Genomic DNA, 11,574 nt, shown 5'->3' with positions numbered 1-11,574 from the left:
TATGGCCATTGGCATTGAATTTTAGATTTAAAAATTGGCAGCATGCTCACTTTTCTATAGCATGTAAATGAGATTTATAGGCGGCGCTGCAAGGGTATTGTTTCATCTTCCTTATTTGCATATATTTGCCAGAGGAGCCAGGGAATGAATACCCTTCCTGACCGACATCTATTAGCCTTTCTCTAGCCAAGCCAGAAACCTATTGCACACTGATGAGGGGTAATCGTTCCGAAACAGCTGTCTGTGTATGAATTCTAGTTTGGTTTTCGATTCCCGCTCATTGTTATAAAGATTGCCTAACCTAAAGAGTCTAACATTGGTTTGAGGGATGTTGCCTTCCAATAGGTGGCGCTGCAGGGGTATTGTTCAATCTTCCTTATTTGAGATTTATAAAACATAGCCAAGATAAGAATATGTGCCTGGACTCCTCAGCCAGAATGCTAGAAAAAGCCAAACTGGCTGTTCTACACAGTTTCCATAATTCCCACAGTAGGGAACAGGAGTTATGGAGACAAGTTACAATGTGTCTGTAACTTAGGGGATGTGGAAACAATGTAGCTCAGTGGGCTGTTTTTATAACTCCCATTCTCTTCTTCAGGAGTTAACCCTTTCCAATCTAATTTTGGATTCAGGGTTTCCTAAAAGGCTTTCTCTTTTTGCGGTTATACAACGGTGCCATCTGCTGGCTAAAGTCAGTGTGTGTGCGCACCAGAGAGGCTCCGACAGTGGTGTGGCTGGCAATAGACGGTAAGAATACCCTGTTGGACGTCTTCTGACATTGGAGCTATACAAGCTTCAATCAGAATGTAGGAAGACATCAGACAGTGGATTGGAAAGGATTAAACAGCATAGGGACCTGCACCTATCAGACATTTATGGCCAAGATGGGAATACTTTAACCCCTTAAAGGACATGGCCTATTTTAGCCATAAGGATAGAAGAATTTGGGGGGGGGGGGGGATTTTCACCTTTACTTTTCAAAATTCCAAACTTCGTTTTTCATCGACATGAGTGTAGGAGGGCTGTTTTTTTTGTGTGACAAACACTAGTTTTTATTGGTACTATTTTTGGGCACATATAATGTATTGTAAAACCTTTATTAATTTCTTTGGAGGGCATAGAGAGAAAACATTTGTTTTTTTCTACAGCGTTAATCATACAGCATAAATGAAAAATGCATTTTTTTTCCTACAGGCTGGTATACTTAGGATACTAAAATTATCATTGTGTTTAGGTTTTACAATAAAACCCCCTTTTTTTTTACATTTCTTTTTATGTCCTTGTAAGGAACCTTGAACCATAAAAGCAATTATCGCTAGGATAATGCGTTGCAGTACTTCTATACTGCAATGCCTTATCGCTTACAATAGCAATCATAGCAGACCACGACACCAGTGTCTGGCATTCGGTTGCCACAGCAACCCACCAGCCATCCATGATTACATTGCGGAGGACCAATGACATCACAAAGGGAGTGCGCTCCTTTTGTGAACCCTTTACATACCGTGATGCACATTGATTGCAGCATGTATGGGGTTAACAGTGGGGATTGGTGTCCTCACAGATTCTCGCTGTTGCAGCGGAAGGCCAGTTATCAGTCACAGACGGCTCCTGCTAGGGGTTAGCGCTGACTCACTTATGAGCTCTTACCATCCACAGAACACAAGTGTAGGTCCTGCCGCTGTAGTATTTAACACAACGGGACGTAAACTTCATCCTGTGGTGTTAAAGAGGTCATTTAGCTTGCTCAAATGTAACCTTATGAAATAGAGTTTGTACCCAACTGAAGGCTTTATTCACACAGAGAAGTGCGATAAAAGGTCTGAGAAACTTCCAGGGGCGTAATTATAAGGGATGCGGTTGCCCCTGAATCCAGGAGCCTTATGGGGCCCATAAGGCCTCTCTTCTCCATATAGGGAGCCCAATACTATGAATAAAGCATTATAGTTGGGGGCCCTGTTACAGGTTTTGCATTGGGGTCCAGGAGCTTTAAGTTACGCCTATGACTTGGACTGATATCGCACTTATAAAATTTTCTATGCAAGTGTGATGCATTGGATTTTCAGACGTGTGAAGATCTCGTTTCTATAGGAACATTTAGATATTGCGCTGCACTCGTTTCTTTTTACGTGCGAGTTTTGTGCGCCTGGCAACATACAAAACACGCCCGGGTGAATCCAGTCTAAGGGACGTTTCACAGGGGACAGAATTAGTCCCCACCGACCTTTCTGCATCACAATGCTACTCCTATGGGAGTTGAATTTCACACGTCTTTACTTCAAAACTGCAAGTTTACATTCTGCAGTGTAAGAAGGACGTCTTGTGGAATTATTGTTGCAGATCTCTAACAAGCAAGAGAATTAAAGTCTGCATGAAAAGTGCAAGAAATTCTGCACTAAGAGCATCTGCACACGCAAAACTGCTCACGAAAACCGCTGACAATAGAACCCATTGATCTCAATGGGTCCCTTCACATTCAGCGTGAGTACGCATTTCCATTGGGCAAAAAAAAGAAAAATTAAAAATATGCCACATGCTCTGTTTATGCATACTTGCGCACCCAATGTACCACAGGAGTCTATGCACCTAGATGGGCAAATGCACATCCTCTCTGCATGAAACCGCGCACTTAATTGTGTGATTTTCCTGTGTTAATTGATAAAACTGGGGACTAATGAGGCTACTGAGCCAGTTCAATAATAGCGTGGGTGTGTCCGATGTGAGCAGGCCTGGCAGCGCAAAAAAGTACAGTAAGGCTGGGTTCACACGGGGCGTATTCCCGTCGGAAATCTCGCGGTTCGGCCGCAGCAAACACCGCGAGATTTCCGCCCTCAGAACCACCGCGGTTTAAGCCGCGGCGGCTTTGAAGCAGTCCGGCCGCTCGCTTTTCCGTTGCGGCCGGCGCTCCATAGAGGAGAGCGCGGCCGCGACGAAAATAAACAACAACAAAAAGTAAACAAACATGCTGCATCTTCTGAAACGGACTTACCGCAGCGGATTGGCCGTCCCGTGTGGACGAGATTTCTGAGAAATCTCGTCCACATGGCTGGCTAATCCCGAGATTAGCGGCCGCGGGCGGATTTGCCATGGCAAATCCGCCCTGTGTGAACCCAGGCTAAGCAGTGTGGATACGCTTCATTCAGAGAGCAATCACGCCATGCTCTCATAAGCGTATATACACGCCTACGGTCTTGCGCAGGAGCCCTAATTGACAAAATCAGCATCTGCGATGTGTCCTGCGGACAATTCCATCGCATGTGGAAGGTTCCTTAGAGTAATATACTAGTTTACCTCTTCCTCCCAAAAACACCCTGGCAAAAAGCAGACCAAATTTAAAATGTTGCTATTATTGTACCAGAACTAAAGTCCTCATGTTACGGCGAGTTCAGATGGAGCAGTTTTAGTGCCCATTTCTCAGAGTGTCAAAATCTAAACAAACACTGCAAATTCTTCCACTGATCCACAGCAGATTTCACGCTTTGAATTGAAGGGTGGCATATGCTGTGGATAAGCGTCAAAATCCACCCCAAATCTGCTACATGTGAAGGTACACTTGAAGTAGATGTATAGATAACATGTTAGAACTCATAAAGCTGTCCAATTCATTCAAGATGGTGGACAGAATTCAAAATTCTGAGAAATTATGTATTCAACTTAGTAAATAAAATAAGTAACTTATTAAAGTAACTTATTTTTCTCTTGAAAACTCCATCTTTCTAAATACAAGCCGACTGATCGGCCTGCCACCATGGGTACGAAATGGCAGTGACCGGCGAATGCCGGGAGAAGCTGCAGCCAGTCATACATACAATGTGGCATTACATGTCGGCGTGTAGAAAGCCACTAGGGACCCTCCTTTATTACATTCAAGCTTTTCAGTTTTGTACGTTGACCTCGGATTTATTAAGCTAGGCCTGAGCCAAACATCATTTCTTGAAGCCATGTAAACCGGTACCCACAGCGTCATACATGTGCCATCTCTTTCCAGAAACCGGGTGCCAGGATCCCCTCACTCAGGAATCCAAGCCCCCAGCCTGCCACCCATGTCATCTTTTGGCAAATACAAGTCATTTCACTATTGAAAATGTTGCCTTCAATATAGTATTTTATTTGTCAGTAAGGTAATATAAATAGGAAGATAGATCAGATAAAATGTCATCAAATCCAACATTGTGCAAAGTTAATATGTAGGAGTCTGTCAAGCATTACTGCCAGCCTTCTAGCCAGTATGTGTGACGAGGGCGAGGGGCACAAAGGGGCTGTACTTGGAGCCCCTGTGAATACATCACTATTTTCAGGTCTGAGATTATAATGTCCAAGTAGTTGTGTGGCATACTACAACAAAAGACATTACCGTGGGTGCTCAGCGGTAACCCCTGCAGTGGAGTGTGTCCCCCTTCATTACCAGCGGCTCCCCCCTGGAGGATCCAATCATTGGGTCACCCAAGTAATGCATAATCATCAGTGCAGGGGAAGGAGGACTCAGAGGCTTTACCCCAGCATTTATAGCTGGCCATCTCATCGGGGGGTCTGGAACACCGATTAAAGGCACATTAGCGCCATCTATTAAGCATCATTAGATTAGTATAGCCAACAGGAACCAATCATATTCTAGATCAATATGCAAGAGATTAAAAGACATAAGCAAGAATCTAATGGTTGTCACATGTAAAACTGCTTTATGCCCAGTGTTTACATGCACTCAGCATGATCTGAAAGCCAATCTTCCACTATATCAAAGTACAACGGTCATCAGACAATAGCACCTTAGATAGAGACATCTAGAAATGCGCACCGTGGTATAGCCAACCAACTGGCGATCACTGTAGGTGGTTCTGTACGGGAGCCCCGTGAGAACCGGCACTAGACCACCACTGGACGGAGCGGCCTATCCGTCTGAAGTCCTACTTCCATGACAGTGACTAGCCAACACCACCACTGAACTTGGGGGCAAGCGGCTGTATATCCAATGCTTTGTGCCCACCACACTCTCTTCTAGGCATCTTACAGACTTAGAAGTGCCACTGTTCTATGCCAGCAGTACTGTTGAGTTACCTATTTGCAATGTTCTCTCTATCCGATTGACTGTATGCTGTTTCAAATCTGGCATGTTGCCCCCCTCTCCATCATATGGCCACCATGAGGAAGAAACCCATCAGATCTAAAAGAAATTAATGCAGTCATGATCTGGAGAATCTGCTGCCCCGATCAACATTAGCCAAAATGATTTTCAAATAAGTCACAGATACAAACGGTAGTCTGTGCTCAGTCCTCATTCTACAGAGCACCACCGACTCTAGACCTTTCATTAAGATCTTCAGATTTTCAGTAATGAATAAATGAACAGATAGATACTATAGCGTTGGAAAGAAGCAAAGATCTGATATCAGACTCGATTAATACAACCTTTTGACATGTCAGATCATGACTTTGGGTGGGCTTCCCCTTTTATCTATATTAACTACCGATCAAGGTAGGCCCTTGCAAGCCAGCAGTATATGAATGGGACTGGTGATCAAGAACTAAATCCATTATTAGAATAGAAATTCAAGCCATCCAGCTGTGCTGTATTTTTCAAGAACTGCCTTTGCATAATAGGAAATGTGCAGAAATAGCTTTTTGTGTTCTATACTACCATTGTACAATGATTAACCTGCCATTATTAAAGGAAGAACTGGAAATTAGGACATGAATTCCACAATTGTAGCCACACCAGACCATGTCGGCAAATAAAACCAAATGCATCGTTATGAACCTTTATTAGGTGGTTCACATTTCAGTATAAATCACACTAAAAAGATTTTAAAAAAGCTATTTACACTACAGTGCTGACACCTTTTAAAATGAAAAATTGATATAAATAAGCTCTATGGAAAAGCCGGGAATTGTCAAAAAGAATTCTGGCTCCTCTTACAAAAAATATATATGTTAATGTCAGCTCTATCCTAGAACCTAAAACTCAAAACTTTAGAGAGACTTTATGTTAAACCTTATTTCACAGAGTAGGCAGAGCAAAAAGTCTCCAAATTTAACTTGAGTAGCCCTTTCACAGTGGTGACTTGAATTAAAAAATATAATTTTTATTTTGAACTTTTTTAAAAATGCACATATAGGGGCACAACACATAAAACAACAAAAACAAAAAAAAAGGTAAGTAAGGGGCGTGGTAAATACCATCCAACCACACCGTCACTAAAGATGGGCATCCAATTGTGCTGTGTGTGTGGGTGTTTGTGTGATCTGGTCACCGGCGACCACGAAGTCTTTTTGTCCTGCTTAAAGCCGGTAATGTATGAGGCAGGGGTATATTGGTACTTGGTGTTTGTAAGATTATCCCCAGTTGTTTTGGTCTTTTTTATTTATAAAGCCCACACACCGTAGATGGATGCAATTTTTAGTGATTTGAACGTTCGTTTCTTCACAATTCTTTTTTGCCCCCCCCCCCCCTTTTTTTTCAAAGGAGGGTAGAGGTACCTGACCAATTCCTAAATGGATAGTCGGAATTGGCCTTGGCCGTAGGGATCATCTCCCGAGGTTGCTAGATATGTATGATGCCAACCTCCAGAGAGAGTCTCCCGGTTAGTATAGGACGGCCTCGCCTCTATAGATAAGGGTCGTAGTGTAAATACTTGACCCAAGCGTATTCGAATTTCCCTTTTTAGTATGCTGATTCTCGTATTTAATTTCTCGACGCGTTTCACCACTTCAATTCTCGTGGATCATCAGGAGCATTATAAATCGGGATTGAGTAGAGACAGTATAGATGATATCATGAGGTCACCAATAGACCAATTAGTAAAGAAACGAATATCTTAATTTTTGGAGGGCCTGTTCATGCAGCAGGTTTCTCAAAGGATCGGGTCTAGCCTGGGTAGAAAGTTTGATACTCAAATTTCTCTTATTGACAAAAGCAATAATTTGAGATTCGCCAGAGATAGCGTATCCTAATGACCCAAATCAGCCTTGAATACGAATGTCTGGCGTGGGGTGTTCAGGACTGATACGGGAATGTTCAAGCTGCTACTACTCACAGAAACATACCATAGGGATGCAGTATTATGCTGTGAGTAAAGTAGTATTGGAGCAATCCGTCTCTGTCCAGAGATTGGATAGCCGGTTCGTCCTATGCAATATGCATACTGGGACGCTAAGCCGGTATCGCAAGGGTTTTTGTGCCTGTGCTTATTCAGGACACATATCCCCAGGTGAGGAAAAGGAGAGAAGCACTAGCCCCCTGCTTCTCTATAGAGAACACCCCGTTCACCAATCTGCTGCTTCTTTAGCTATCACATAAACAGACTAGTGGTTTACTAGCCTGTTACGTGTAGGAGCTTATCTAACAGAACCCGCCCGAGTTTCTTTTCCCAGAGTGTCAGAATTGACAGAAGAAAAGGATGGATACAAGATGAAAATAACAAAAGTTGGTGTCCATAGCCCAGATGGTAGGCTAGGGAATGAGCTCTGGATGCAAGGTGCTTGCCTTATATAGTGCAGTGCCCTCCTTCAAGAGGGTGTGATCAATTTGTCCACCTATCAAGATAGACTACGCCCCCTTGTGTACACATCATGTGGATGGGAAGGGCTCATTTGTTATTATTAGACTCCATGTAAACCCAGCACTGGATCGGGAGTCCTCAATGGTTACTGGAGTATGGGTCCTCTGATGTTGTGGAAACGATCATCCCTCAGGGCTCCTCTCCACTGGCGACGGCGATAATCGCTGCGAGAAAATCGCAATGCCAAGATCGCATCGCATCGCCGCAAAACCGCAAGTTTGCGATTGCGCTGCGATGCGACGCGACATCCGCCCCGCCATTACGCTGTGTGTGCGAGAGAAAAACGCAAAACGCTGAAAACGCGTTTTGCGTTTTTCTCTCGCACACACAGCGTAATGGCGGGGCGGATGTCGCGTCGCATCGCAGCGCAATCGCAAACTTGCGGTTTTGCGGCGATGCGATGCGATCTTGGCATTGCGATTTTCTCGCAGCGATTATCGCCGTCGCCAGTGGAGAGGAGCCCTGAGGGATGATCGTTTCCACAACATCAGAGGACCCATACTCCAGTAACCATTGAGGACTCCCGATCCAGTGCTGGGTTTACATGGAGTCTAATAATAACAAATGAGCCCTTCCCATCCACATGATGTGTACACAAGGGGGCGTAGTCTATCTTGATAGGTGGACAAATTGATCACACCCTCTTGAAGGAGGGCACTGCACTATATAAGGCAAGCACCTTGCATCCAGAGCTCATTCCCTAGCCTACCATCTGGGCTATGGACACCAACTTTTGTTATTTTCATCTTGTATCCATCCTTTTCTTCTGTCAATTCTGACACTCTGGGAAAAGAAACTCGGGCGGGTTCTGTTAGATAAGCTCCTACACGTAACAGGCTAGTAAACCACTAGTCTGTTTATGTGATAGCTAAAGAAGCAGCAGATTGGTGAACGGGGTGTTCTCTATAGAGAAGCAGGGGGCTAGTGCTTCTCTCCTTTTCCTCACCTGGGGATATGTGTCCTGAATAAGCACAGGCACAAAAACCCTTGCGATACCGGCTTAGCGTCCCAGTATGCATATTGCATAGGACGAACCGGCTATCCAATCTCTGGACAGAGACGGATTGCTCCAATACTACTTTACTCACAGCATAATACTGCATCCCTATGGTATGTTTCTGTGAGTAGTAGCAGCTTGAACATTCCCGTATCAGTCCTGAACACCCCACGCCAGACATTCGTATTCAAGGCTGATTTGGGTCATTAGGATACGCTATCTCTGGCGAATCTCAAATTATTGCTTTTGTCAATAAGAGAAATTTGAGTATCAAACTTTCTACCCAGGCTAGACCCGATCCTTTGAGAAACCTGCTGCATGAACAGGCCCTCCAAAAATTAAGATATTCGTTTCTTTACTAATTGGTCTATTGGTGACCTCATGATATCATCTATACTGTCTCTACTCAATCCCGATTTATAATGCTCCTGATGATCCACGAGAATTGAAGTGGTGAAACGCGTCGAGAAATTAAATACGAGAATCAGCATACTAAAAAGGGAAATTCGAATACGCTTGGGTCAAGTATTTACACTACGACCCTTATCTATAGAGGCGAGGCCGTCCTATACTAACCGGGAGACTCTCTCTGGAGGTTGGCATCATACATATCTAGCAACCTCGGGAGATGATCCCTACGGCCAAGGCCAATTCCGACTATCCATTTAGGAATTGGTCAGGTACCTCTACCCTCCTTTGAAAAAAAAGGGGGGGGGGGGGCAAAAAAGAATTGTGAAGAAACGAACGTTCAAATCACTAAAAATTGCATCCATCTACGGTGTGTGGGCTTTATAAATAAAAAAGACCAAAACAACTGGGGATAATCTTACAAACACCAAGTACCAATATACCCCTGCCTCATACATTACCGGCTTTAAGCAGGACAAAAAGACTTCGTGGTCGCCGGTGACCAGATCACACAAACACCCACACACACAGCACAATTGGATGCCCATCTTTAGTGACGGTGTGGTTGGATGGTATTTACCACGCCCCTTACTTACCTTTTTTTTTGTTTTTGTTGTTTTATGTGTTGTGCCCCTATATGTGCATTTTTAAAAAAGTTCAAAATAAAAATTATATTTTTTAATTCAAGTCACCACTGTGAAAGGGCTTTATGTTAAACCTGCAGTGTTTACAGTGCATCTGGCCCTAAGTGCTTTGATAGTTCACAGTTATGGACAGGCACTGAGGAATGTTACATCGCTACATAACTATATTCAGTAACAGACTACAGAGCAAGCCAAAGCTTGTCCCGTGATTTACCAATCTTTACATTATTATTATGTCATGTAGAAGAAAAAGGAAAATAAAACTATATACAGATTTTAGCACAGAGGTTCCTCTTCTGTCCGCACAACAGGGTTTGTGGAGATAGGTTGCCGTGTGTCGTCGCTACTTTCCGTGGAGTCCGTGATAGCCAATCCCGAGAGGGACTCCCTTCCGCTCTTGCCTGGTACGTCCTTAATAGGATCAGTCTTGGCTGTATGCGTCACACATTCTGTGGCTGTGGTGGAAACGGGTGGAGGAAGGTTGATATTGCCAAAAGCATTATTCATTTGGTGGGGCGATATTGGCTCCTGTTTTACTCGCTGGGTTTTTTGCTCCAGGTCCTTGAGATGCCAAATGTCAGAACACTGTACATGAGAGGTAAAGGTGCTTTCGGCACACAATGGATTCTCTTCTCTCTTGACTTCTGCTTTCATCTCGCTTTCGCTAGGAGTTTCGTTTAAATTACTTTTTCTCGGAGCCAATTCTGGATGGTACTCCTTGAGTCGAATATGCCAAGCAAGGCTACATACCGCCGACACGGTCTTGAACTGGTGCACGACATTTCTTGGGATGAAGTAGATATCGTCGTCGTATAACTGGATCCTAGCATAGCGTATGCCTTCTCTGCGCAGCTGATTTAGCTTCGCATCATCAACCCATTGGACACACTGCAATTAAAAAACAGATTGCTACCAATTAGTACATTTGTGAAAATATAGTACAGTTGAAGTGTCGATCATAGTCTAGATTATTGGGTTGCGCTTAGAGTGAAACACCCTGTATATTAAACCCATACTTGCCGTCCTAACTCCGTGTTCTGTTTCTGAAGCAGAGAAACGGAATTAAAGCCAAAAAATGTTTTTTGTTTGTTTGTTTTTTAAAAGCACTGGGGCAAAAACAAAGTAAGGCAAATAGAAAGTTTTCGGTTCACATCTTTTCCACTAGGTTTGTTTGAAAATCCATTGAAATCAATGGGAAACATTTATTTCAGTCCTAATTCAGTTTCTCTGGAAAAAAAAAACAAAAAACAAACAAAAAAAAAAGCAGAGTCATAATGCAGGAGTGAACCCCTCTCTCTAAGGGTTTTTTCCAGGCAAATTATTATTGATGAGCTATCCTCAGGATAGAGGGGTATATAGCATATTATAGTATAGGTATGCAAGTACTAACTTGAAAAACAAACAAACATAATACAACCCCTTCCTGACCACATATGGCTATATACGTCTTAACTGCCTATGACCCACGCAACTAAGACATCCACATTAGTAGTATATGCTGTGTATGGAGACAGCTTGAAAGCCAAGCCCACTCCGTACATGGCAGCGTGGGCTGTCTGCCAACAACAGCCATGATCCGATACACTCAGATTGCAGCTGTAAACCCTTTAAATGATGCTGTCAATTCAAACCACCACATTTAAATGTCCCAATCATCTATCAGGATGGAAATGCCCTGAAGGTTAGGTCATCAATAGCACATTGGCAGAGGTTCTCTTCAACGGCAGTCAGCATGAAGTAGCAGCCAGGGCCACTCTACAATCTATAAGATGGTCCGATTCCAGCAGAAAGATGGCTATATACGCACAGGCACCGGCCCGGGGGGACAATTGGGTCCCCCAACCTGCTACTGATAACCTAACCTGAAGCTAGACCATTATGAGCTAGAAGTGAGAAACCCCTTTAGTCCTAGAATGTCAGGAGATCTTGAGACTGGAATGTGCCATTTTACAACAGCTGGAGAGCTATA

The 11,574-nt window shown here is 43.6% G+C and overlaps 1 protein-coding gene across 1 annotated transcript in view; it reads right to left on the bottom strand.

The window, feature by feature from the left end:
* Nucleotides 1-5,744: 5,744 nt before the first annotated feature.
* The window catches only part of RSBN1L (round spermatid basic protein 1 like), a 58,271-nt gene continuing 52,441 nt past the window's right edge, over nt 5,745-11,574 (bottom strand). The window contains exons 8-9 of the mRNA XM_066591998.1: nt 9,680-10,493; nt 5,745-5,989 (exon numbers count right to left, since the gene is read on the bottom strand). Of these exons, the coding sequence (XP_066448095.1) occupies nt 9,882-10,493 (612 nt within the window). The 3' untranslated portion in view covers nt 5,745-5,989; nt 9,680-9,881. The remainder of the gene's footprint in view (nt 5,990-9,679; nt 10,494-11,574) is intronic.

The sequence above is a fragment of the Eleutherodactylus coqui genome, chromosome 2, assembly GCF_035609145.1.
Source record: "Eleutherodactylus coqui strain aEleCoq1 chromosome 2, aEleCoq1.hap1, whole genome shotgun sequence".
Lineage (NCBI taxonomy): Eukaryota > Metazoa > Chordata > Amphibia > Anura > Eleutherodactylidae > Eleutherodactylus > Eleutherodactylus coqui.
Note: the sequence above shows the minus strand (reverse complement) of the source record. Positions and strands in the feature narration are given on the sequence as shown.